The sequence below is a fragment of the Carassius gibelio genome, chromosome B22 (genome assembly GCF_023724105.1).
Source record: "Carassius gibelio isolate Cgi1373 ecotype wild population from Czech Republic chromosome B22, carGib1.2-hapl.c, whole genome shotgun sequence".
NCBI lineage: Eukaryota > Metazoa > Chordata > Actinopteri > Cypriniformes > Cyprinidae > Carassius > Carassius gibelio.
The window spans coordinates 37,557,552-37,585,477 of record NC_068417.1 but is presented as its reverse complement, the minus strand read 5'-3'; the positions used below and the strand labels follow the sequence as shown (position 1 = coordinate 37,585,477).

At 38.0% G+C, this 27,926-nt stretch overlaps 2 protein-coding genes across 3 annotated transcripts in view; both read left to right on the top strand.

The window, feature by feature from the left end:
* Positions 1-3,502: 3,502 nt before the first annotated feature.
* On the top strand, positions 3,503-6,660 carry fetub (fetuin B). The gene is made up of 7 exons (XM_052589815.1): positions 3,503-3,742; positions 4,191-4,304; positions 4,391-4,478; positions 4,565-4,731; positions 4,809-4,922; positions 5,028-5,114; positions 5,886-6,660. The coding sequence occupies exons 1-7, from the start codon at positions 3,545-3,547 to the stop codon at positions 6,549-6,551; spliced, it is 1,434 nt and encodes a 477-aa protein (XP_052445775.1). The 5' UTR covers positions 3,503-3,544; the 3' UTR covers positions 6,552-6,660.
* Positions 6,661-12,896: 6,236 nt separating this feature from the next.
* Positions 12,897-27,926, top strand: part of kcnh1b (potassium voltage-gated channel, subfamily H (eag-related), member 1b) — a 51,300-nt gene continuing 36,270 nt past the window's right edge. Inside the window, exons 1-8 of one of the 2 annotated variants that reach the window (XM_052590387.1) lie at positions 12,905-13,056; positions 13,468-13,494; positions 15,110-15,233; positions 15,358-15,464; positions 15,549-15,677; positions 15,965-16,083; positions 17,089-17,481; positions 24,897-25,326. In XM_052590387.1, the coding sequence (XP_052446347.1) occupies positions 12,984-13,056; positions 13,468-13,494; positions 15,110-15,233; positions 15,358-15,464; positions 15,549-15,677; positions 15,965-16,083; positions 17,089-17,481; positions 24,897-25,326 (1,402 nt within the window). In that variant the 5' untranslated portion in view covers positions 12,905-12,983. Of the gene's footprint in view, positions 13,057-13,467; positions 13,495-15,109; positions 15,234-15,357; positions 15,465-15,548; positions 15,678-15,964; positions 16,084-17,088; positions 17,482-24,896; positions 25,327-27,926 lie in introns of both variants that reach the window. The other variant, XM_052590388.1, reaches the window with a different exon arrangement.

Genomic DNA, 27,926 nt, shown 5'->3' with positions numbered 1-27,926 from the left:
AGGCAATTTGATAATACCTAGAATATCAAAATCAACTTCAGGCAGCAGATCCTTTTCCTATTTGGCGCCTAAACTCTGGAATAACCTACCTAACATTGTTCGGGAGGCAGGCACACTCTTGCAGTTTAAATCTAGATTAAAGACTCATCTCTTTAACCTGGCATACACATAACATACTAATATGCTTTTAATATCCAAATCCGTTAAAGGATTTTTAGGCTGCATTAATTAGCTAAACCGGAACCGGAAACACTTCCCATAACACCTGATGTACTTGCTACATCATTAGAAGAATGGCATCTTCGACAGGAAACAGATGATTCGGACCCACTTTATATTAAGTGGCCTTAACTACTAGGTACTTACATTTTAATTAATAATTTAGTACAATGTACTTATTGTGTACATACATATTTTTACATTGTACTTATATTAAAAAAAAGCGACATGTAATTATATCTGTATTTAATTTCTGTAATTACATTTATAATTACACTGTTGGCCCATACTTTACACCTTAAACTTACCCATACCTCCAACCCTCTCCCTAACCTTACCCCTATCTCACCTCAATAGCAGCAAAAGTGTTTTACAATACAATATGAACACAATAAGTACACTGTACTTATTTTTTTATGTAAGTGCATAGTAGTTAAGGCCACCTAATATAAAGTGGGACCGATGATTCTTCTGCACAATCTGACTTTGCTGCAGCCTGGAATTAAACTGCTGGTTTCCTCTGGTCAGAGGAAAACTGGCCCCCCAACTTTCCAAAGGAAATTCAAAATTTACTTTCATCAGAGAACATAACTTTGGACCACTTGGCAGCAGTCCAGTCCTTTTTGAAGCGAGACCTTTCTGACGCTGTTTGTTGTTCAAGAGTGGCTTGATACAAGGAAGGCGACAGCTGAAACCAATGTCTTGCATACGTCTGTGTGTAGTGGTTCTTGAAGCACTGACTCCAGCTGCAGTCCACTCTTTGTGAATCTCCCCCACATTTTTGAATGGGTTTTGTTTCACAATCCTCTCCAGGGTGCGGTTATCCCTATTGCTTGTACACTTTTTTCTACCACATCTTTACCTTCCCTTCGCCTCTCTATTAATGTGCTTGGACACAGAGCTCTGTGAACGGCAAGCCTCTTTTGCAATGACCTTTTGGGTCTTGCCCTCCTTGTGCAAGGTGTCAATGGTCGTCTTTTGGACAACTGTGAAGTCAGCAGTCTTCTCCATGATTGTGTAGCCTCCAGAACTAGACTGAGAGACCATTTAAAGGCCTTTGCAGGTGTTTTGAGTTAATTATCTGATTAGAGTGTGGCTCCAGGTGTCGTCAATATTGAACCTTTTCACAATATTCTAATTTTCTGAGATACTGAATTTGGGAATTTCCTTAGTTGTCAGTTATAAACATCAAAATTAAAAAATAAATAAACATTTGAAATATATCAGTCTGTGTGTAATGAATACATTTGCAAGTTTCACTTTTTGAAAGGAATTAGTGAAATAAATCAACTTTTAGATGACATTCTAATTATATGACCAGCACCTGTATATCCAGCATCCAGGGAGCAACTGGGGGTTCAGTGCCTTGCTCAAGGGCACTTCAGCCATGGGTATTGAGGGTGTACTCCCTCCACCTACAGTAAAACTCCTGCCAGCACTGAGACTCAAACCGGCAACCTTCTGGTAACTAGTCCAGCTCTCTAACTATTAGGCCACAGCTGCCTAATGGTTCGACGGCATGTTAAGAATTTCTTTACATGAAATTCAGATGCTATGACAATTAGAGATTAGACTGTACAGAAATAGAAACATTAACAATTTGTGAACAAAGTATAATGAAAATAATAATTTGCATGGTTTGATGTGATGTGAGCTAAGCGACAATTAGATTTAATTTGGTAGCGCAATTTATTGTAATGTTTTTTTCCTCAGTTGGCCAGAACAAATGTGGTAGACTTGTTACTTGTTCAGATGACAATATCCATTCAAAATTCTTATTTGTGTCAAATTTCCAAGATGTATAATCTGTGATTCCTCAGTAATGTATTCACAATGGTTTGGGGACTGACAGATCACACTGGAGCCGTGCCTGAGCACAAACAAATAACTGCAACTGCAGGTTTCAAACAGAGATTGTGACACAAGAGTTAAAACTTAAAGACTGCAGCTTTAAGAATTAAGTCATAAACATTGTACTTCTCCTGGCGGTGAAATCCCTTTCGTTGCATACGTTTCTGAAGATTCTCAAACATTTGAAATAAGTGGCTGAATTTTACCAGTTTGTTCAGCATATTTCACTGTGGACTGACACAATGTAAATTAAACTTTATGAACATTGAACTATTGAAGGTTCAGTTAATACCAAAACAAACTTGATTAATATACTGTATAATATAAAGTACAAGCTTGTGCAGCTCATGTAAGGAGTTTCCTAAAGACACAGCAGTTTCTTAAAGACAAGGCAACAAAAACATTTCATTTTTAAAACTTTCTTAGCATTACGCGTGGATGATATATCATATCATATGACCCTTTTAATCATACAAAATACTGTTCAAAACATTTCTACAACAACATGATATTTACTTTACAGTTCTAAGTAGCACAGTCCAGAGAACACTGTGACATAATGTTATGTTTACATGGATGTTTAAAAAGAACGTGCAAAGTTTAAAAGTCAATATACATGGTTAATACAATTAAAAAGTAGTTACAAACTGAGGCACAGTCTAAAGATCAATGAAATCATCAACATCACCTAATGACATACTTTATTGGAAGAATAAAATAAATAATAAATAAATAAAATAATAAATAAATAAATAAACCAAGCCAGAAGATAAGGTTTCAGGGGTTATCAACATTTGAAATGATTTTTTGAAATTAGTCAATAAAAGTGTAAAATTTCTCAGTTTAATCATTTGTTGTGTTCTATTGTGAATATACTAATGTGATTTGAAAGTCATTTAAGTTTTCATTTTACTCAAAAAAAAAAAATGTTTCTGGAATTGGGTTGTATATATATATATAAACACACACACACACACACACACACACTAAAAGTCAAATGTAAAGTTTAGTATCCTGTTAATTAAATCAGTAGTGAATCATTGGGGACACACACAGCAAACATAATGTCATTGTTTCTTGAGAATCCTCCAAAAATGGAAGTACAGCAAAGATAAAACCACTCACCTCATGTTGCAACAAGTGAAGTGTTACACAATCCTCATTTGAATTGATTAGGCTTCAACAGCAGTTCACAAACTCCTCAGTGAGCTATTTGAACTCTGCATCCAACAGTAAGCCATTCAGGACTACAGCATGTTGCAACCTGCCCTCTCCTTTGATCAATCATCCATTCGATCACATTGTGGAGCCCACTGATAAGAGTGAGTGTATGGGGGCTGTGATGTTGACTGAAACCGAATCATGTGTCAGTAACCTATCAGCAGTAGACAGAGGGGTTTGTGTCGTATATATAAGCTTCCATGGACCATCTAGATTTTGGTGCTGTGTCTGGTAGCAAGACTGTGGCTCCACCATGAAGCAGTGTGTGGTACTGATGATGGCCTTCCTGTGCGTCCATGGGGCCCCTGTGGATGTTTTGACCCCCGGTTCTTGCAAAGATGCTGTAACAAGCAGTGCTGCTGCTGAAGCTATGAACAAAATCAATCTGGACCGCACTGAGGGTTACATTTTCAGCCTTGATCGTCTCACCAATGTCCATCAGATGAAGCATGTGAGTAATTATGGATACTTTTACATTCCAAAGTACATCCACTAGGGTGATCATTTAAATAGTCACTTAATTTCAGATGTGTTTCTATGGATCCTATAAGACAACTCAGTCATTTTAAGAATCCAATTAAATTCTGCATCAAACTGAAACTATTTGGTGAAATAATATTTGAATCTGATGTCTGTCTATAGCAGTGATCCTCAAATCTGGCTAGCGAGATCCACTTTCCTGCAGAGTTTAGCTCTAACCCTAATCACCTGAGTTTGCTAATTAGTGTATTTAAGGGTCATTAGAAAATCAAAGGTAGGTTGGTTTGTTTGGGTGGAGCTAAACTTGGCAGTAAAGTGGATATCGTGAGCCAGATTTTAGGATCACTGGTATTTAGGGATGCAATACCGTTGCATTTTACCTATAGATTTTTACAAATGTTTACAATATTTTCTTTCAGGGAGAGACAGGAGTTGTTTTCTATCTCACATTTGATGTTTTGGAGACCAAGTGTCATACCATCAGCAAGAAAAACTGGAGAAACTGTGAAATCCGAAAACCTGAACAGTACCCAGTATGGTTTTGCTAATTCTTATAAAAAAAAAATAAAAAAAAATAAAAAAATTTTTTTTAATGATGTTTGTTCTTTATTCTAACTAGGTCTATGGACAGTGCAAGGCCGTTATGTACATGAACCGAGTTCACAGAGTGACCCGTCTGTATAAGTATAGCTGTACTGTGAGACCAGGTAATAACCAATGACCAGCCAGATTTTTTTTATCATATGCAAAGATCATCAGAAGCAAATCCAATAAAATAACACTCCCTTGGTAGTGCCTGCCTCCAAAATCAGAGAACGGTGCCCAGATTGCCCTGTACAGCTCCCAGAGGATCATGAAGCAGTCTTGAGGACAGTGAAGATGGGCATGGAGAAATACAATAATGAGAGTGCAGTGGCAAACTACTTTGTTCCTCTAAACATTACAAGAGCTTTCTCTCAGGTGAGTAAGTGAGCAAGCTACTTCGGATGAAAAGAATAAAAGAAAAACACTGTTTATTGATTTGTTCATCTTTTTAGCGTGACTTCGGAAGATTCTACAGTGTGGAGTTCACCATCCAAGAGACGGTCTGCTCTTCCAAAAACAATACTGCTGATGTCTCTAAATGTGAGGTCATGGCATGCGAGTTTGCGGTAAGTGACATGGAGATGCATACAGATTCTGTCATCATAAGTTGTGTTCGTCTTTGCCATTAAAAAGGAATGTCTATCTCACGTTACTGATCTTTCAATGTTTAGCACAAAGGATTCTGCAAAGTCTCTCACTCGGTCACATTCCCCAACGAGGAGCATCTCAGTGTTCAGTGTGAAATCTTTGAACCAGAGGTAAGATTACCCATTTCCAGCAGCATTCAGTGTGTTTGAGATCGAAACAAACCACTTTTCTTAAAGGGCCAATTCAACACTGAATTGCTTATTGACAAAGTGTCAAAGGAGTAAATAGTAACATGTTATGGAATTACGTAATTTAATTACAAAATAAATGTAACCGTAATCAGTTGCAGTTACTGAGGAAACAAAATGTGTTCTTAAATTACAGTTGCTTATGAAAATGTTCAATATTACAAAGGGGGTTAGGTCTGAATATTATACAGATACATATAGATTTAATTGATTTCTTTCATAAATTAAATTTGACTTCTTTAAAATGAGATGCCAATATTTCAGGAGTTTAGGACACAGAATATGACACCTAACTATTACAGGAAACGTGTTTCTTATTATAGGCATTCAAAGATATGATTTTAAATCTGTATTTCACCTCATAATGTGCTCAATGTAAAGTCTGACAGTAATCATTGTTGAGTTCAACTGTAAGATTAACCCTTACAGTAGAACTGTATGTATGTATATGTATATATATATATATATATATATATATATATATATATATATATATATATATATATATATATATATATATAATATATATATATATAAAATAACTTGCAATTTATTTGAAGTTACATTTTAAAAGTAACCTTCCCAATACTGATACCGGCATTGTAACAATTTAAAGCTAGCTAAAAATCAGCAAAGTTATTCTTATTTACTTTATGGAATATTCTTATGATTGTAATGTGTTCTTGTTTTTAGGCTGCTGAAGAGGAGAAGAAAAAACACTTGATTGGAGGTGAACTGGACCACAGCCATAGCAGCACAACTGGCTCAGCTACTGAACAAGATCATGACCACACCAAACCCCACACACATGAACATGACCATGAACACACCTCAGGCCACGACCACACACACGAACATGGCAAGGATCTTGGACACTCTCACGAGCACGACCATGCTCACGCCCATCACGCCAATGCCCATGAGCACGGTCAGGATGAGTGGGAGCACCATCACCACCAGTACGGTCACAAAAAGGACGAGACCCATGAACACGACCATGAGGTGGCCCTGGACCACGAGCACAAACACAGACATCTCCACGAGCATGAGCATCACCACCACCACCACGATCATGAGAATAAAACTACAGTTAGGCGTCCTGATGGCATGATCAATGTCCTTCCTCCCATGGATAAGCCCATGACCCTTCCATCCTTCCCTGACAAGCCTGCTGCAGGACCTGAGCAGCCCTCCACCCTCCCGTTCCACCCTGACCCCCAGATACCAGGACAAAGGGAGCCCACCATCCATCCCTTCCCTGACACCATGTCCCCTGAGTGTCCTGCAATGTCCAACATCCACAATGGACGGCTCAAGGAGATCATCAGTGAGGATCCGCTCTTTAAACCCACTGTGTAGAGACCTTTGAATAATTAATGTGCAGTGTAATAAATACTGCAAAGGTAATTTTAAATAAATACTGCAGTGTTATATTATGCTTTGTGCAATAAAGACTGTTTGGCTGTCATTGCTAATTGTGCTAATTTCTTAAGTTTTAAATGTAGATTTATTTCTCCTCCCCTAAACTATCTCATCACCATAATGCGAGTTATGTAATCCGATTACTTTTTTCAAGTAACTAGTTAAGTAACTTTACTTTTTAAATTCACAAGAAAATATCTATAATATATAACACTAGTTAGTTACTTTTTTACCTTTTATTGACTGACAAATCTCCTGTCCCCATATTGGGAGAAATCGGAAGTACAGAGGCATAGTGTGTATGTGTTATAGACTAAATGTGAATGTGCATTAATTCATCCTATTCTATTTAGTAATCAACAAAATGTATTAAAACAGTGAAATGCGAACTCGAATATAAGTGCTATAACAAGTCTCAGTTATCTTAAATGCAGTACACGTAGCAAGGGCTTTTAAATAATCTGATAAATAAAAAGAAAACCGATATAATGAGCAAGCTAGCATTAGTTGTTTTTTTTTTAAGAATATAATTAGAATAGTGAGTGCCAAAGTTGGAGGGCCAAATAAAGATGGAAGAGATGTGTTTTAAGCTGATTCTTGAAGATGGCTAAGGACTCAGCTGCTCCGATTGAGTTGGGGTGGTCGCAAGCTTCTAGAGGGCACATAAGTCTGAAGTAACGAATTTAGATAAAGGGGTGCAGAGCCAGTGGTGGTTTTGTAGGCAAACATCAATGACAATTTTATGCGAGCAGCTATTAGTAGCCAGTGTAAATTGATAAACAGTGGTGTGACGTGTATTCTTTTCGGCTCATTAAAAATGTATCTTGCTGCTGCTGGCTGGAAGACCTGCTAAGAGAGCATTGCAATAGTCCATCCTGGACAGAACAAGAGCTCGAACAAGGAGTTGTGCAGCATGTTGCGAAAAAAAAGGGCCTGATCTTCTTGATGTTGAATAAAGCAAATCTGCAGGACTGGACAGTTTTAGCAATGTGGTCTGAGAAAGTCAGCTGATCATCAATCATAACTCCATGATTTCTAGCTGTTTTTGAAGGAGTTATGGTTGATGTGCCTAACTGGATGGTGAAATTGTGATGAAGCAATAGGTCTGTTGGAACCACAAGCAGTTCTGCCATGGCAAGGTTTAGCTGAAGGTGATGGTCCTTCATCCAGCAAGAAATGTCTGTAAGACAAGGTGAGATGCAAGAAGCTACCATCGGATCATAGGTTCAATGTGAGGTAGCATTGACTGCCACAGCATAACAGTGGTATGAAAAAACATGTTTCTGAATGACAGACTTAATGATGCCATGTAGACAGAGAAGAGAAGTGGTCCAAAAACTGAGCCCTGAGGCACCCCAGTAGTAATATGTTGCGACTTGGACACCTCACCTCTTCAAGATACTTTGAAGGGTCTATCTGATAAGTAAGATTCAAACCACTGAAGTGTGGTTCCTGAGATGCCCTTTGCCACTAGGGTTGACAGGAGGATCTAGTGCTTAACCATGTCAAAAGCAGCGGACAGATAAATGATAATGAATTATTTCTTATTAAACTGAAATCGAAGTAAAAAGTTTTTTTTTTGGAAAAACCACATCCTGGTGTCAGTCTTCATTTGCTGCTGTAAACACACATATTGAAACATATGGAGAACAAGTGATAGATTCCTAATGTCAGTTTATTATTAATTAATACTATAGTAGTTCGGTTCCCTTTACATCTTTAACTAGCTGTTAATTTATCAATTGAATGTGTGACCTTTCCTCATTAATCGAGCAAACATCTGAACCACCCCCCCCCCCACTGTCATTACACATTTTACAGCACAAGTTTCAGGAATCAGGAATGTCGTCAGGTATGTCAGGAATAACCAGAATCGAAAACAGAAACAAGCAGAGATCAGGGCAGGCAGCAGAGAATCAGAGTCAGAAAACACAATCCAAAAGGTCAGACACGGGAATAACAAACACAGGGAAAACCGCTCGGAAATGCTAGACGGGGCTAAGCAAGACTTTGCAGTGTGGTGGTGTGAGTGTGCTGCTTATATGGGTGTGTGTATAAGCTGCAGGTGTGAAATCAGATGCAGGTGTGTGTGTGTGTGAAATCAGTTCAAGGGTGAGCAGATGAGCAGATGGGACTAAAGCCCAGGGCGGAGCAGAGGACCACCAGAGCCGAGCAGACGAGACAGAAGCCCACAGGGCTGAGCATAGGACCACCACAGTGGAGTCGATGGCACAGGAGAGCAAGTCTAGTCAGGTAGGACTGAAACAGAGAACATAAACAGGTTAATGGCAGCCTCCGTGGCAGTGAGCGGGACTCGAACCCAGGTCTCCGATGGGAGGCGGACGCACTTACAAGGAGGCAGAGATATTTGAAGCAGCCGCCTTTACTCACCGCCTGTGGTTCCAACACACAATCGTGACTCTTTTTCGTTGGGACTGCATCATCCTTAAGAAATAAACGATGTGCAAATCCATCGTCAAACTGGGCCTTGTTTGTAAAACAAGCATCTTCGAAATGCAGGGAACAAACACAAACACTTGCACAACTCCGTTGATGCTCTGTAAAAATAAACTCCATCCACTGGTCCCTTAATGCTGTTTCTCTTTTGGTAATCTGTGCAGGGTTGTCTTGCCCTGGCAACCAAAAACACTCCTTTTGTGACATTTCGCGAGGCTCTCGCTCTGATCAGTGAAGTCTGTTGTGCTCTCAGTGCTCTGCTATACGGGAGCGCGCGCTCTTCCGGCAGAAGTGCCTCAGGACCCATATAAGGAAATTCCGCTCCATCTAACGTCACACAGAGCCATACTCGAAAAAAACTTTCCCAAACTTGTGACAAACCGGAAGGAGTATTTTTGGAACAGAAATACTCCTTCAAACGTACTACTTAATTTTTGAAACTTTGTCCATGTTTAGCATGGGAATCCAACTCTTTAACAGTGTAAAAAACTCAGTATGCATGAAATAGCATTTCACCCCCCCCCCTTTAATGTTCATTTTGCTTGATTCCAGTTGAAGAGCATGAACTAGCTTTATAGAAGCAAAGGTCCCATTGGAGTCACTGTCAAGCAATGTAAAGACATTCAGTGCACATTCAGTGTGTCAGTGCACTTTTGACATTAATATCTTGAAGTTATCTTTGGTGTGGACGATATGGTGAATTCATTAATAACTGACACTGTTGTTAATGTCTACCTTTTCTTATTGAAGCTTGACTTCACATTTGCTTTAGAACTCTCTGGAGAATTTCAACTGGCAGGTGTAAGAAGATACCCAAAGTTTGGATTGGCTTCTCTTGGCAGCTTCAGATACAACAAGACAGACTACATCATCCAACTTTGGTAAATGTCCAGATTTTACAATCTCATAATTTATCGTGTGCCATCTTTTCTTTATGTCCTCAGGCAGCTTTTCTACAATCTGTAGCAAAGTGCGTCCAACATTTAGCTCATTGTCACATTTCATTGCCTTTAGTGTGTCGCGACAGCTACACAGAACATCTTCAAAACTTTGCAACTACTTGTCATCTTTGTGATTGAGCACCTTATCAACCCATGTTTGTGATATTGCATATGGATTGCCAAAACGTCTTTTCAGAATAGCCATGGCTTCTGCATAGCCCAGGCTAGAGTTAGTGTTGTACAAGCAGTATGAGATAGCATCTCTAGCTAGACCGACAGCGTACTGATGTAGAATTCAAATGATAAAGAATTCTGCTGAGAATGATGGGAAAAAAGTTAAGGAATGGGTTCCCTGAGACAGGAGTCGAGAAATCTTTGTTTATTGTCGTTAACTCAGCCTTTCATCAATTTTCCTCCATCTCAGCATCTTTGAATTTCAAGCCTTTTAGTTTTATGGTACATATCATGAATCTCATGAACCATATAACAGCCTCATCCAAAGCAACAAGTTTCATCTCTACCTCTTTGGACTGAAAATCTGTGTAATCAAGCATGTCACAGCAGCTTTTGCACCTCAACATTGATGTTTGAGACCCTTTTGTCTATTGATCTGGGGTAGAACTTTCTTCTGTTTATTGGTCCATGTTGTTATTATTTTTCTTTCTTCCACGTGTTTGACTTTAATGTTACACGTGAAATGATAACATTTAATTTGGAACTTGATTTTGTCCTTTATTCCAATAGTGCAGAACTCACACTGTACACATTTTGGTTAATTGGTTGTTGTTTACATATTACATACTTGCATATTTATGCGCATACATGTGCGGTCAAACTTCAAACACAAAAGTTCACAATGAATAATTAGCAATGTTTCACATCACAATTAATTAAGCATTACCACATGTGATAGAACATGAATTTCTGGAACAATCTCGTGTCACAGACTTGCGTTAAACTTTGTTTACCAACTATATTGCATGAATATTTCAACAAGTAACATAATAAACATCATATGTCTACCCAAACAGCAAACACAATCATATATTAACCCTTTATATAGCGATCTACATAGAGAGATGTTGTATAAGTGTATTGATTGTTTCTGATATAAGAATTACTCACCACACTGGGAATATTAGTTTAAATTGTAGCTTAAATCTGGAATTGTTAAAAAAGTGAGAGAGAGCTTGGTCAGCGTTTGGCAGGAGGTCAAGACTCTTTCATTGGAAAGCTTAACCCCACCAACTGTCAAACAGGAAAGTAAAGTTGGGTGACTCTCGGGGGAATCTTGCCGATGTCCGATGGGTGCTCAGTGCTCACAGCATCGAACGGGTAAGCCTCTCTAGACGTAAGATGGAAAGGTGTAGTTGCGTTGACAGGAGGCTCTCGTCAGCATCTGATATAAGTTCAATACTGTATCGGACGGGTAAGCCTCTCTCCATATAGTGCGCCCTGCCTCCTCCTGGCTCCTCCCTCTGAATTTTTTATTTTATTATAATTTTTTTTTTTTACAACAAGCCTAAAGACTACTTGGGTAAAAGGCGAATTTGATATTATTTTCATCTAAACCACTAGATGGCACCAAAATGTGGCATAGCACTTTCAAAAACATCTGCTTTTCAAGATGCATGGGTATTTTTTTCTGATTCTTGATGCTAACAAGTGCAGCAGTGCAAAGCTTACAGGATCTAAGATAGATAGATAGATAGATAGATAGATAGATAGATAGATAGATAGATAGATAGATAGATAGATAGATAGATAGATAGATAGATAGATAGATAGATAGATAGATAGCAAATGAGAATCACTCAAATGAATGCATATCTTTTGAGAAAGGTCTTCTTTATAATTTTCAGTTTTGTTTAAGATAATTAAAACAACAGTTTTTAAATAACAAAAAATATATGGTATTTGGGGTAAAAAGCTGTTTGGCTGTTTTTTCCATTTGTTGGCATGGTTAGATTCAGATGGTAAATATCATATGTCCTTATTAGAGATAAAATCACCATGTTTAGAATGAAACCATCATATTTAAAAACATAATGCTTATCATAATAAAATATTTTGTTGTTAATAATTTAAGTATATAATCAGTTATCTTTATTGGATCTCCTTCAATACTTTCAGAATCTTTACCTATTAAAACAATTGTTTCTGCATTTTAAAATATATATTTTTGTATATTAATATTTTAAAGACTGCATATTTAATGAAGAAAAAAACATATATTTTTCTAAATAAGCTGAAAATAGTACAAGTGTTGCTGAAGTGATTGTTTATATAACAAGTATTAACTTAAAAAAAAAAAGATCATTGAGCCTAATCCTAACTCCACACTGGTTTTACCTTTTTACCCTTTTTCTTGAGATGGGCCTTTAGCGCCATTGTACCCTATATATACAGATATATAGATATATATAGATATGTAATGTATATGTAATATAAAGTGTGTGTGTGTGTGTGTGTGTGTGTGTGTGTGTCACTGCTAAACCTAAACCTTAGCTGAAAGCGCTATCTTATTTAAACCTAACAAAGCACTATATTATTTAAAACTGTCAATCAATTAATAGATTTAAAAAAAAACTACTCAACTAAACATTGTGTAATTAACATGTAAGATGCCCAGACACTTTTAGAAAGATAATCAAGATGAAGCAAGTAATCCGAACAAACACAATAGGATTTCAGATTTGGACCTCTAATTAGTAAAGTAAAAATGTGTGGTGTAGTTCTCTCTCTCACCAACAGATGTCTATGTTGATCACTGGTTGTGAGACTCAGCACATGTTAGCTCTCTTTACACAGATGTTGTGTATGTGAGACTCTTCAGCAGTAGGGGGGGCTCGAGCAGCCTGTGCTTATATCCTGAATCAGGCTCTTTACTCTGGCCATAATCATGTAGGCTGCGTTCAGGCAGGAGCCGGCCTCATCCTCACACTGATCTCAGACCGCATGGGGAGCAGGGATGGCCGGGGGACGCAGAGGACTGGTGGCCCCTCAGAACACTTTTCTGGAAAACATAGTCCGCCGCTCTAATGGTGAGAACAGCCTTTCACAATTTCTAACTGGTGAAGTAATGCATTCTGCAATATTACAATTAACTTACTCCACGTGATGTATCTGTGCGCTTGGAGTTTATCATAACCTCATATATAACTATCAGTTCTCTGGGTTTCATAAATCTGTTTTATTCCAGTGATTCATTTCACATATTTTATATGGCATTTCATGCATAAACATTTTCTATTGATTGAGACTGATGTGCTTCTGTATATACATATATATATGTGTGTACACATACTGTATATTCAGTATGTATGATATATGCAATTTTGAGTTTTAAGGTTGATTTTAATTTGGGAATAAAGAAATAATCTGAATCATTTTGCTATGTTTATTAAATGGTGCTTGGTCTTGCTGTAACTCACTTTTTCCTTTCAACTTTTCAGTTTGGACATTTTCTCATAGACAGACAGGTATATAGCTGGTGTTTTAATGTGATGAGTGCCATCCATCCCTGTGTGGTTATGTTTCTGTCACTGTTTGCTTTGACATCTGTAGTTTGTAGCTCTAGATCAATAGAAGTGATTTTCTATTATCACATAATTGCTTCTCGGCTTATTAAACTGTTTGCGCTAAGTTACATAATCACGGGATTTTTGGGGAGGCATCAATAGTCTAACAATAAGGGCAATGTTTGCATTAATAGAGATTAATGTTCTGCACTGACGATTAATAATGCTGAAAACTGATAAGCTACTTCTATAATTGTGCCTGCTGGTGAATAGGACAATTAAAAAAAATGACTGTGATTTAGTTATTAGTCCATGGTAGATTTGATACTGTAAACATGTAAACCCTGGATTTATTATTCTAATTAACAACAGAATTGATTCTTCACAATGCCAGTTCACAAACTGGCTGTCACTGTTTTTTTCTTTATGTTATTTTTTTCTTCATATGTTATAATACACCCTAAATGAAACCCTGTGGCTGTATTTCATTCATGATCTGCTGTCTGTGGGTGAACGACATCCTAACTCTGGATTGTTTCATTTTACACTGCATTTGGTGACGCAGTTCACACGTAAAATGTAGGGCTATGAAATGTTAAAATCTGGGTTTATTGTGCTCTAAACAATTATTCAACAATAATAAGAAGAAAAACAATCGAATATCATAGGTATTCTGAGAAAGTGGATCCCAGATGTTTGCCATATAGACAAATTAGATACAAACCATATATAAGTGTCAATGTCAATGGTTTTATATACTTTTAATACGGACTGTTCATACACTGGACATGTAGTATTTAAAAAAATAAAAAATAAATCAGAAATACTCGATGTTTGTCTGGTTTCACTTCAGCAGCTGGTAAATGCTCTAACTAAAGAATAATGAGGGAAATACAGTATGGCATTATAATATAGTGGATGCTAAAGGGATTTATGCATTATCCCTTTCTGCTGTCTGTCGTCAGAGCTCAGAATAATTGATAGCTGAAGGGTTTGGGACGGTGCACTTCTTGTGGTGCCATCAGCCAATCAGTATTATCATGATGGCATCTACAAGAGCGCTAAACTAACCAGGTAGTAGCCAAATTAAAACAGTTTATATGTCCTTTAACCTGAGATTAATAAAGACAATTAGCAACACAATGGCCTACTATGTGTTAAAGTAACAAGCCCGAAAAAGTATCCCAAATAGTTTACAGTTGTTTCCACAGTTCACCCATCTAATTCACCCAAGGTGCTGTCACATTTACTCCTTTTCAGTGGATTTTTGTGTGCGAAATCCAGTCATTTCAATAGGAATCAACACAGTCGTGAATGTCGCATGAGGGCGAAAGGTTTCTCCAAAGATGTCAAATTGATTACGTGAATTGGCTGTGTTGACCAACAGAAAGCTATGCTTCGTTTTGCAGAGACTTCTGTTTGAGTCGTGATTCATACACTGCTACTCCAGTAATGGACAATTAATCTGTTTTTTTTTTTTTGCCCTGAGAAATTTCACTGAAAATGTGATTGCACCTTAAGGCCAATGTGGGAGTTGTGTCAGAATGAAAAATAATGTTTCATTACTTCCTGGCAGACACCAATTTTGTTTTGGGGAATGCCCAGATACTGGATTGGCCTATTGTCTACAGTAATGATGGATTCTGCAAGCTGTCTGGATACCATCGAGCTGAAGTCATGCAGAAGAGCAGCACATGCAGGTTCCGTCCCTGTTTTCTTCTCATATATATATATATATATATATATATATATATATATATATATATAGTTTATTGTTGTAGGGATTCTTGGTGATGTAGCCTATGTGTCCTTCATGTATCTCAGCTTCATGTACGGGGAACTCACTGACAAAGAAACCTGCGAGAAAGTCCGACAGACCTTTGAGAACTACGAGATGAACTCCTTTGAAATACTCATGTACAAGAAGAACAGTACGTTGACCATTCGCAATGATTCAAAAGAGTCCATGTTTATCATATGTATCAACTCATTTAAATATATTGCTGATATTGCAGGGATGCCAGTGTGGTTCTTCGTCAAAATTGCTCCCATCCGAAACGAACAGGACAAAGTTGTCCTTTTCCTCTGTACCTTCAGTGATATCACTGCATTCAAGCAGCCTATTGAAGACGACTCGTCTAAAGGTTTGATTTGACACACTTCCCATCACCCCAGGTGTTTCATTACATGTAAATTACATCAGGAAAGTTTCAAAAGATAAGCATCTGTACCTAAAGGGTCCATACGGGTACACCCAAAGGTACATATTAATACCTAAATGTTACAAAAGATACCACCCCAGTGACAGCTTTTTACCTTTTTCTGAGAGTGCATAGACTAATTTATTGTCATAGGCAGAAACCATTTAATAATATTGATTTACTAAACACTGACCTTACATTTGACCTTTTGTTTTTCTCTATGAATTAAGGCTGGGGTAAGTTTGCCCGTCTGACACGGGCGTTGACGAGCAGCCGTGGAGTTTTACAGCAGCTGGCTCCGACTGTGCACAAAGGCGAGAGCGTCCACAAGCAGTCCCGTCTGGCCGAGGTAAATAAACGTCTTTGTGTGTGTGTGTGGCTACATGTGTGTCTGTGTGTTCAAGCACTTTCATCAAATGATTGCTCTAGCCATTTATACCTTGAGCACTCTCAGCCAAGAGTGTCTGCTGCAATCCCAGAAGCCCCTCTGCTGTCCTGAGATAAATCTCCAACATGTGCGGCTGCTGTTCACATAACACACTCCACATGAACTTCTCCCTTTAGTTTCAACATCAGCTCTGAAGCCCTTTCTGAGCACATTCTGAGGAAACATTTGATAAGCCTCCTGTGTTTATAGCAGCTCAAGTGCTTATGTGACAATAAATAAAAATATTCTTGTTCAAAAAAGCTCAACCGATAGATCACAGCACATAGGTTTTATTCCTAGGGAGTCCTTCAGTTGCTTCTGCACTGATTTAGACTCGCAACAAATGATTATGAAGCGGAGGTGTGCTTTAGTTGCATCTGTGCATAAAGTTGTGTTGCAGTGCATACTGCTATTATTACCCACTGCATGCTCTGAGACAGATGATACTGGCTCTTCACAGCAGAATCTGGGGCGAATGCACAACTTCTGCATGCAGTAATTCAACACAACACTAAAAATAAGTTAGTTTGATGTGAATTCTTAGTGTGTACATAAATCAGTCTCAAAGTAAATATACTTCATTTCATACCATGCACGCATTGCAATATCCACACTCAAGTTTCATTATCTTCACTAAGGGTTATTCCAGTAAAGTACACCAGATAATGTTAGTCTGCTGTATGGGGCTTTTTGTGGCAGAACTGAAAGGCTGTCTTCTCGTTTGTTCTTTTGAATAGAAGCAAGTGTATGCATATCTCCATTCCCAGATCCATGCTGTCATTGTGACAAAGGTGTGGAAACTGTCCGATCCTGACAGTCTCTTTGTTTAGATGCAGTTTGTTGAAAGAGGAAATGTTCTCCTGCTGTCTCGCATAATGTTCATAGCTCCTGTTTAGACAGTTATGTCTTCTTCTTATTACCCATCAGGTATTGCAGCTAGGCTCTGAAATCCTCCCGCAGTACAAGCAAGAGGCTCCGAAAACACCTCCTCACATCATCCTGCACTACTGCACCTTCAAAACTACCTGGGACTGGGTGATTCTCATCCTCACCTTCTACACGGCCATCATGGTCCCCTACAACGTGTCCTTCAAGACCAAGCAAAACAACGTCACCTGGCTGGTGGTGGACAGCATTGTGGATGTGATTTTCCTGGTGGACATTGTGCTCAACTTCCACACCACTTTTGTTGGACCTGCTGGGGAAGTGATTTCAGACCCAAAGCTCATCCGGATGAACTACGTGAAGACCTGGTTCGTCATTGACCTCCTCTCCTGTCTTCCTTATGACGTCATTAACGCCTTCGAGAACGTTGACGAGGTGAGTTTTCTTATTTACACTGTCAAATGCTTGTCAGTTGGACAACATCCTTAAATCTACCCTAATAAGATACATTGTGCACTTCTTGTTAATGTTAAAGTCGACATCATTCAAATGTAGTTTTTTGGTTCTTGCCACTGTCGCATCTAGCTTGCTCACTTAAAGCTGCAATATGTGATTTTTGTAATTGACCACAAGAGGGCGCATTTCCAACAATAACAAAGGCGAAGCTTGATGATGCAGGGAGATGTCGTTTTTAATGCGTTTTCACCATAGCAATGTATCTAAATTGGATAAACGAATCATGATCACCGATGAGGTCATTTATTCGTTTTTGTATTACCTGTATATCTGATCGTATTATTTTATGTAATACCCCTCTCTCTCTGACACTCCTCGCACTCGCTCCAAGTGGGGCTCGAACCCAGGTCTTCAGCATGGGAGGCGAACGCACTAACAAGGAGGCACAACCCTGCACAACACTACTCGCTGGCCTCCGTTACATATATTATCCCGTTACAACTTACAGCTATTTGTTAAATGATTTGTTGGGTTAATGTTGTGCAGTGTACGTGTTTATGGTTAATGCCGTGTTGTTTAACGTGCTCAACCCAATCGTTCTAAAAGTAAATTTGAACGAACATTTGCAAGTAATGACTAAATATATTTTTAACAACACATATCCGATTGTATTTAATTGTACTGCCATAATCTCGGTCACCACACGTGATAAAAATCTTTACCTTAGTACAAAGAGCAATATAACTTTGTTTATAAGTGCTATTATTGAAACTGAAACAGTCCATTTGCCACGTTATGTTATTTTCTCACAGGTAACGTTATTTATAAAAAAATGCTAAAGTGACAGAATGTACAGGCATGTGGTGTAATCATCTTTACTGTAACTATTACGTTGCTTGTACAATAACGAAATAATTGGTTTGCTTACCTGTCTATCAATACACTCGCGATATTTATCTTATTTATATTTACAATATTTATCCTGGTATTATTCCTCCGTTTGTCAACAACCAAACCATACGCGCGGCTATAACATAACCACCACTTCCGCATTTGACCATGTGACATTTGACCGGTGTGGTGGAACATCACATGGTCTACACCGGAAACAAAGTTTAGAGCGGACATTGCGTCACTGAGAGGCGACATTTCTTTTCTGGGACGGCCAGTTATTTAAAATCGAAATTTCTCTGAAATAAAAAATCTTTGGAGACTTTTGAGATACTGTATGTACATAACTGGAGTAAATATATCACACTGTGCAAGTTATTTTCAGAAATTTTATTACAAAATTCCTCCATATTGGAGCTTTAAGCATTATGTCAAGTCACGCTTTATTCAGAACAGATTGTGTCAAAACAGTTTCAGGGTATTAAAATAGAATAACATCTGAATCAATTATGGAAACTGTAAGTGAGCTCTAAAGACAATGTCGTTATTTAGCTCAGTTCGGTTTGGCCATAAGCCATTGTACAGAAGGCAACAATGTTATTAATCGGTTTTGATTCAGTTCAATTCATTACCATTATTGATGTTGCAAGATGCAATTCAGCTGTAAAGCAGCTCTACATAAGATGATAGCACCATCATCCAGCTTACAGTAATTCAGTTTTTTTCTTTTGTTGTTTGGGGACTTTCTAGCAGCTCCCTGTTTAAAGCACTTCGAAGTGTGCAATGTAACAAATCTTCACCACGATATAAACAATTTTCAGTTGCACTTTATTTTACAGTACGTGTACTAACATGTACTTATAGTGTACTTACAGTGTATTTATCTAAGAAAATTCTGGTAATACAAGGTGACTACATGGGGTAGGGTTAGGTTTAGGGGTTGGTTCAGGGTTAGTACCTAGTTATTACATAGTTATTGTAAGTACTATAATAAGTACATAGTATGTACATAAGGAACAGGACTGTAAAATAAAGTGCTACCCAATTTTCAACCAAAATATTTACCATAATCTTACTTTTTCAACTGCAGAAAGGATTGCGTCACATTATAGCATTGTGTCTGAAATTAGAGAAACAATCGATGTTAAATATTCAAAATTAAAAACATATCCTGTATTTCTTGACATTAGCTATGCTTCCAACACCCTGTTTTACTGTGCATTTTGAATTTGGGTAACACTTTAGAATAAGGTTCCATTAGTTAATGTTAGTTAACTACTTTTGTTAACATGAACTAAGCAAGAACAATCCTTCTACAGCATTTATAAGTCTTAGTTCATGTTAATTTCACCATTTACTAATGCATTATTTAAATCAAAAGTTGGGCTTGTTAACATTAGTTAATGCACTGTGAATTACCATGAACTAACAATGAATAACTGTATTTTCATTAACTAACATTAACGAAGAGGAATAAATACAGTAATAAATGTATTATTCATTGTTTGTTCATGTTAATTAATACATTAACTAACATTAATTAATGGAACCTTATTCTAAAGTGTTACCTGAATTTGCAATTTAGAATAGGCCTAAATAAAAAATAAATAAAGTAGACCAAATTTAGAATAAAAATCTAAAGCTTTAAAATCTTTTACACCCACTTGAGTAGGTTTTTGCCTTGTGTAAAAAAGATTTAATGCATAAAATGGGAAATGCAAATACATTTGCCGAATAAATGACAGCATTTATTGTGTTTTGTCTGTTCGCTCTGAGGCACAAGTCATTTATTATATATGAAAATGATTATATTCAGTGGCTTTTCCTACTTTTTTTAGAGATATTTAGTATATTTGGAAGTATATTAAGAAGTGACTATTTTGTACTCTTTGACTCATTGGATGGAAGCGGTGCTTATTCACAAATGTTTTATGCAATATTCAAATTAAGTTAAATTTGCAACTTTGGATGGAATACCAGCTTTTATCATTAAAAAAATAATGATAAGATTTCATTTTGATTTGAATGATTTAATTTTGTTCTGTGTAGGATTGTGTTTATATGGGTGATTATGTGAATAAATGAGAATACATGTGTATAGGATTACATACATGCATGAATTTGAATACATATGTACTATTATTATTATTAATTCTATTACTATTATTTGGGGAGCAATGTATTCTATGTACTTTGGATCTGTCTATCTGGTACATCTATCTTGTATATAAATCCTCTTACTTATGATTATTAATGGTGGTGTCTTGTAAGTCCTTGTAAAGGCTGGGCGTAATTATACGCATGACACAATAATAAAACTTCATTCATTCATTCATTCATTCATTCATTTAAGGCAAATGACTGTACCTTCACTGATGCTTTTGGAGAATAATTTACTCTGTCTGAACGCTTTATTTGGTTTTGAACACTCAGGCATATTTACACTTTTTTTGGCAGTCAATCATATTTTCTTCAACACTTTTTGAGTATTGATTACTCTTGTTCAGAACACAACCGACCAACAATTAAACAATCCTTAGTGTCTGACATTCTCTGTCACTCACTTAAGGTTTTTGTCCACTATTCTTATTCTCTAATGAACCCTACCATGCTTTGTGCATGCAGTCATAATTTTAAAAGCTGTTCTTAAAGGACCACACAATTGGACTACTTAAGACAGATGCTCCTGCTAAACAGGCTCCCATGATTTGTCCTCTGACCATTCACCCATAGCTTTTACTAAACACTGCTTAATACAACTTATACTACATTGATATACAATAGATACTAGACCTAAATCCAGAGAATCACTCACATCATTGTTATATATCGTAATATCATTATTGTAAAGAGCTAAGGTATTAAAGACATAGGTCTGACTATCTGTAAAGCTGCTTTGAAACTGTGTGTATTGTGAAAAGCACTATACAACTAAATTTGTATATTAGTAACAATATATACAATGTACCAAGTAACACTGTACCCTTAACGTACTTAAATTAATATTTTAGGATTAAATACGGTACAAAAATGTCACTGAAGGTACTGCCCCAATGACAGGATGGTACGTCCAAAGATTTTCTTCTTTGAGTGTAAAGTTGCTGTGCTATTAAAATAAAACACAAAAAGGAATATTGAAGTGTTGTCTGCAAGCCGTGTCACTCTCAATCTTTCTGCTGAAATTGTATTATTGCCTCACAGTCAGTCTTGATGGCTTTTCCGCACTGAAGCAGGATATTCAGGATTGATTTCATCCTAGCATGTCAGGTATTTCCCTTGGGACATCTGTGAATGAAGCTGGCAGTGATTTTTTTTTTTGTGAGTGATATTTCTACATCATGCATAGATTCTTTAAATCATTGCGGTTTACCTCCAAGAGAAACCACCACAGGAGACACAGGCTTTAGACCCTCCTAACATCCATCTGTCTTTGGTCCATAACTTCATGCCCCTCAGAAGTCATCATTGTTAATGGCTATGGTGTCCCAGGAGCCATCATTACCAGATCCTTCAAGCATAGCTTCAATTCCAGCTTCTGCTGGAGACTTTCTCCTCAGTTATTGTAATTAGTATGTAATTGAGAAGCTTTTGCAAGTCACCACATGGGACTTCAGTCCCTCCATGGAGAAGCTGTAAGAAAACCTAGAAACCTCTAGCTGAGAAGACATATGTGTTTGCTAATATATAAGCCCATCTACATCACAACATTGTGTCTGTGAGCCAAAATCAGCAGCTACTAGACTTATTATCCCCACTCAAAAGCAATGTCAGGTAGAAGTCATGCTCATTAGTGGCTTGTGTATTGTGATTCAGTACAGAAGCCACAGAAACAGCATGTGTGTTCTGTATGGAGACTGGAAATATGATAAAAGTAGGAGCCACGCAGTTGAGTATTTGTTGTGTTAGTTGTAAATTAACTATTAGACATTGACATTCTCTAAGACTTAAGACTTTCATAATCCAGGGATCCTTAGAGAGAGGGATTCAGGATTCTTTCAGGAGCGACTGTGGGTGACAGATTGTGTTCGCTCTGTACAAGCAGCACTTTAATGACATTGAGATGTTGGAACAGGACACTCTTGCACTGACTCTTGTATATCGTAAAATGTCTAAGTGCCATGAACATTTACCAGCTACAGATTGTGTCATGATTTTTAAGTAGTGGAACAGTCTAGTAGTTTAAACTGTCCCCAACTGTCTGTTGGGGAAGCATCAAAATAAGGTGTTAGCAGATATTAATATACTAATGGTCTAATGACTGCTTGTTTACATGTAGTTACAAAGTTAGAGGTTGAAAAATGTTTAAAGCGGACTACCAAAATAAAGTGTTACCAGATTAATTTTTTCGAGCAAGTTATTAGACTTTAAATGTTAATTGTAATTTTCTTTAAATAATAATGTGCACAGATGTATAATGTACATGAACTGAGAAAAGGAACTGGTAGAAAGAAAGAAAAATGGGTGACTTTCAATTTCATGTTAACTTTAAGAACCCCGCACAACCTGTCAGGTGCTGTGCTTGGTCTTGATTTTAGCACAGACTCGTTCATTTAATCCCACGTTAGGAAGTGCACACTCAGAGCTTTAGTTTCTGGGGCTTTACATAGCTGTCAGGCCGCAGTAGCAGAGCCTGTGGGGGAACAGAAGTGTCAGAGCAGGAGATTACAGCACACACACACACACACTGTCTTCTTTCCCACAGCAATAGCTGAAGACGTCTGTGCTGGGCACGTCAACATCAGTTACCCATACTTTCTCTGCTGATGCTGTTGGCAGAGTAAAGTTAAAGCCCAGCCACTCGGATACAGGGTTGAGGTGCTCCTGCAGGGGCGTGAGGATTTTTGAACTGATTGATTGGGTTTAGAGTAATAAAAATATAATTTAGGTTTAGTAGAATAAGTTGACATATGCCTGCAATGTTACTTATAAGACAGTAGAATCTTTAATAGATGAGCATGGGAATAAAGTGCTGGCAGATATTAAGCAGACAGTCTACTCTAATGACTGCTAGTTGATATGCAGTTACAAAGATACTTATTGTCAACCAAATGTCTAAAGGACACCATCAAAATAAAGTGTATCCAAACTATTTATTATTAAGGGGCCATGAACTTTCTTTGTATTTTATTTTGCACTGTTCAAAAAACATAATAATTTAGAAGTAATAGGCTATTTTCTGTCCTGTTTTTAATCCCACTCATCAAAACACTAGCGTGGAGGATTGTAGACTCTGAAGTAAGCACTCACTGATATGATTGGCTAATAGTTGCGTATGTTTTGACAGCCTTCACAGATGGACATAAATACTTAAATAACATAAAAAATTATCTTTAAGAATACACAAAGTGATAGTGATCATGTAATGAAAACAGATCTTAGCTCACAGTGTTGATGTCAGGTCCAATATCATCACAGAACATAGATTGATTAGTTAATCTTCATGAAAATCCTGTCGAATTATGCATTGTTTTTAAATGAATCCACAGTAAAAAATGCAGGGAACAAAAGATTGAGTTTTTACTGATGTGGTATGAAACTTCATTCAAAACCAGTGGGTGGGGCTAAACTGACTGATGAAGAATCAGTGGATGGGTCTAAAAAGTCAGTGCTGTAGTATTGGTGGGCGTGGCTAAACAGGCAGTGATGTAGAAGCAGGTGTTGATCATCTGTGGAGGCGGTGCTTATCCACACCACACTGTTACATCATAGAGTAGAACATTCCACAAGTGGTTGTTTTGGCAGATTGGCGTCAATATACGCTGTTTTTAGGCCCACAAGAAAGTTTTGAGTTCTGAAACTTACAACTATGTGTTTATAGGACAAAGACCTCTTGTGTCAAAAGATCGAGGGAATTTTGTTTTCTCCGTTCATGACCCCTTTAAATGGGAACCAAGTGCATTAGCATACAGTGACAGAACAATATTTTGAGAACCAATACCGGTATACACTGTACGATAATGATCTGTCCCAGATGAAAGATGACCAGTGTGAAACAGCCGTGCCAGTTTTTTAGGTCTTTACTCTTAATCAGTGGTCCTGCATCATACTGTGACAGAGGTTCAAATACGGCTGTTGTCACAGTCTTGCAACCAAAAATTTGTTTTGAAAACTGTCTCACTGTGTGTTTGCTGCTACGACCCAACTGTACTGACTAGTACTAGTAAAAATGCAAAATGAAATTATTTTTTGATCAACATAACATGGCTCTAAAGCTTAAATATCATGGAAGTAGAAGTGTGATTCATTTAGCTCCACTAGTGGATACCGATGACATTTTGTTCTTCTATACTAACTTTCAAAGTAACATATGATTCAGTATGTGTCATAATCATTCAGTCGTACCCACATTATTAGAACCATGTTACACAGTGTGCTTTAAATCATCTTTTGATTGCTGAAATCTCACAGTCTGTAGCAGTCTAAGTCTCTTTTTGGACTGTACCTATTGGTTAAAATCATCTTCTGAATCCGCTATTCTTCAACAAGTTCTCTCTCTCTTGCAGGGCATCAGCAGCCTCTTCAGCTCTCTGAAGGTGGTGCGTTTGTTGCGTCTCGGCCGCGTGGCCCGCAAGCTGGATCATTACATTGAATACGGTGCGGCGGTGCTGGTGTTGCTGGTTTGTGTGTTTGGCCTGGCCGCCCACTGGCTGGCCTGCATCTGGTACAGCATTGGAGACTATGAGGTCATAGATGAAGACAGAAACTTGCTCCGAAGGAACAGCTGGCTGTATCTTCTGGGAGAAGCCGCCGGCACACCGTATCACTTCAATGTCAGCGGCACCGAAAAGTGGGAAGGGGGTCCCAGCAAAAACTCCGTCTACATCACGTCATTGTACTTCACCATGACCAGCCTGACCAGTATCGGCTTCGGGAACATCGCTCCCACCACAGATGCAGAGAAGATCTTCGCCGTGGCCATGATGATGATTGGCTGTAAGTCCAGATTTCTTGATTGTGGCACTACATAACCAGTATAACTGACTAAAGACTAGAAATCAGTTTTCTCAAACAACAACAGTCAGAAAAAGAGTTCAATCTATCAATTATAGTTCAGAATAAAACCTTGAAAAGACATGGAGGGTCACTGCGTTTGCTGTAAAGGTTCGTAGTGCAGGTGTTTTCTCTCGCTCTCAGTGGAATATAAGATCTATATAGAGCCAGTGGTGATCTAGATTGCATTCTGTCCAGACAGCGGCCTGGAGAACACTGTGATGAATTACATGATTGCTTAGTTCTGGGAAAGCTCTACTTTCATGCACTGGCATAATTTAGAGATGCTCTGCTTCATTTTAAGGCAATTGTCCAGATTAGATGCAACTGGGCTGCAACTGTGGCATGCTCTTCATTTCCACAGTAAATACAAAGTCACTCTTTAGGTGTTCATATATACAGATACATAATCACAGAGTAATTCTAATTAATTACATGTACTGGTAACAATTTATTTTGATGGTCCCCTTTAGACATTTGGTGCACATGTCAGCCAGAAGTCATTAGAGTATGAATAGACTTTCTTTTTCATTTCTGTTAACACTTTAAAGTTACTTCCGATTCTCACTATTAACCAACTATTACCTGAGTTTTGACTGAAAAATGTTGCTAATGTGGCTGCACCATATCATGATTAGCTAAACTATTGTTGATATTGCATCTTGTAGCGTAGGTTATTTTTAGTGTAGGAGCGATTCTACTTAGAACCTAAATGCTTGTATGAGTCTCTGAGGTGAATGTGTTTGTTTTTCTCAGATTGTTGTCTGGGACAAGCCCACCCTGCAAGTCTGCTCAGTGTGTGTGTGTGTGTGTACTGGAGCAGTTAGTGTGGTTGTGTTGGGTCTCTATGGGTTTGCCCCGTTCGAGGCGTCAGTGTTGCTGCTGGCTGCCTGAGGGTGACGGTGATGCAGAGTGTCATAAAAGTGGGGGGAGACTGACAGAAAGACAGAAGATCACAGTGTGATCCTGCTGATGCACAGGAATCACAGCAGGCACACATTCAGTCAGAGTGACAGCGCTTTACACACACGCACAGGGAGAAGATGATATTAGACTCCAGTTTAAGAAAGTAAAGCCTTTTGCATTATAACAATGAGAAGGGGAAATTCATTTAGCTTTATGTTCTTATGCTCTCTCTAAATTAATCTAGATTATGGAATGAAATGTGAACAAACAAACTAATAAATAGATTAATAAATGGTTTAAATAGCAGTGATCAGTGTTTTTTTTTTTTTTTTCTGGGATGCTGTGTGTGAATGATGGGACAGTCCGGCTGTAAATGGGAGCAGAAAAATTAGGCCCACGCAAGAGAGTGTCTGAATACAGGACAGGACTAAAACCTCTCTCTCTCTCTCTCTCTCTCTCTCTCTCTCTCGCTCTCGCTCTCGCTCTCTCTCTCAGACACACACAAGCTGAGAGCCAAACTTTATTTTAAGGTGTCCTTGTTACACGTTGCATGCACTTACTATTATAATGACAATAAATTATGCATAATTACATGCAAGTTACACTAAACTAAGCCTTAATCCGAACCGTATAGTTAGTACATGTAGCTAATTAACATTACTCAGTACTTACAGTACATGTATAATTACACTGTAAGATTGACACCTTAAAATAAAGTGCAACCATTTTTTGCCAATACATGACTTTGATTCTGTGTTGGCAGTTTTGTAGTTTCAATTATTTAACAGAAAGACAGCCATAAAGAGAGATAGAGAGACAGCGAGAGAGAGAGAGAGAGAGAGAGAGAGGGAGAGGGAGAGGGAGAGGGAGAGGGAGAGGGAGAGGGAGAGGGAGAGGGAGATGGGGAGAGATAGAGAGAGAGGGAGACCTGACAGCTTCTCTTCTCTGTTTGTTACCACTTTCTTGGTCTCTTCTCACCCTGGAGGCTCATTAGACGCTTGTTACACTTCAGTGAGAACACAGAAATCATAAAAGTCCCCCTGATGGTGGGTGGGGTGTCATTAATGCTGTTTGGTTCGCCTAAATATGCACTCAAAGTGCTTCAGAGATGCAGTGCATTGTGTTTTTTTTTTTTTTGACTTTCAGAAATTACTTTCACTCTCAAAAAAAAAAAAAAATGCTGTGTACAGCCAAACAATCATAACCAATAAGAAGATATTTGATGTTTCAAATATGGCAGTAATATTTAATTGTGGACAGGAGTACCCAGAGCTATACAACAAAAATACGAAACGTGCTAGAAAAATGTTAAGCAGCTGCTGGTAACAGGTCAGGGTAAAAACACAAGATCACACATGACCTGTAGCTACTGTACAACACTGCACAGGATGTGACCAACTGAGGAAAAAACTTCTGTTTCTGACTGTGGGAATATCAGTAACTACAGCGTCTGGTACATCGTGTCAAGAGCTTGTTCTGCATGAGAAAGCATCTTGTCTCGTCTCTGTGGAGGCTGCTAATGCATTACTGTGCTCTGATGACAGGGCCGCCATCATGATGTGACTTTGTTGTGAGTTGGGAGGATGTTAGAGCCGAAACTGAGAACAAAATATCATTATATGAGGCAAAATTATACA

Excerpts from the sequence above, each read along its gene's own strand:
- fetub (XM_052589815.1), top strand. The coding sequence starts at position 3,545 with ATGAAGCAGTGTGTGGTACTGATGATGGCCTTCCTGTGCGTCCATGGG. Across the intron at positions 3,743-4,190 it reads ATGTCCATCAGATGAAGCAT|GGAGAGACAGGAGTTGTTTT; the intron begins GTGAGTAATTAT and ends ATTTTCTTTCAG. Across the intron at positions 4,305-4,390 it reads GAAAACCTGAACAGTACCCA|GTCTATGGACAGTGCAAGGC; the intron begins GTATGGTTTTGC and ends TATTCTAACTAG.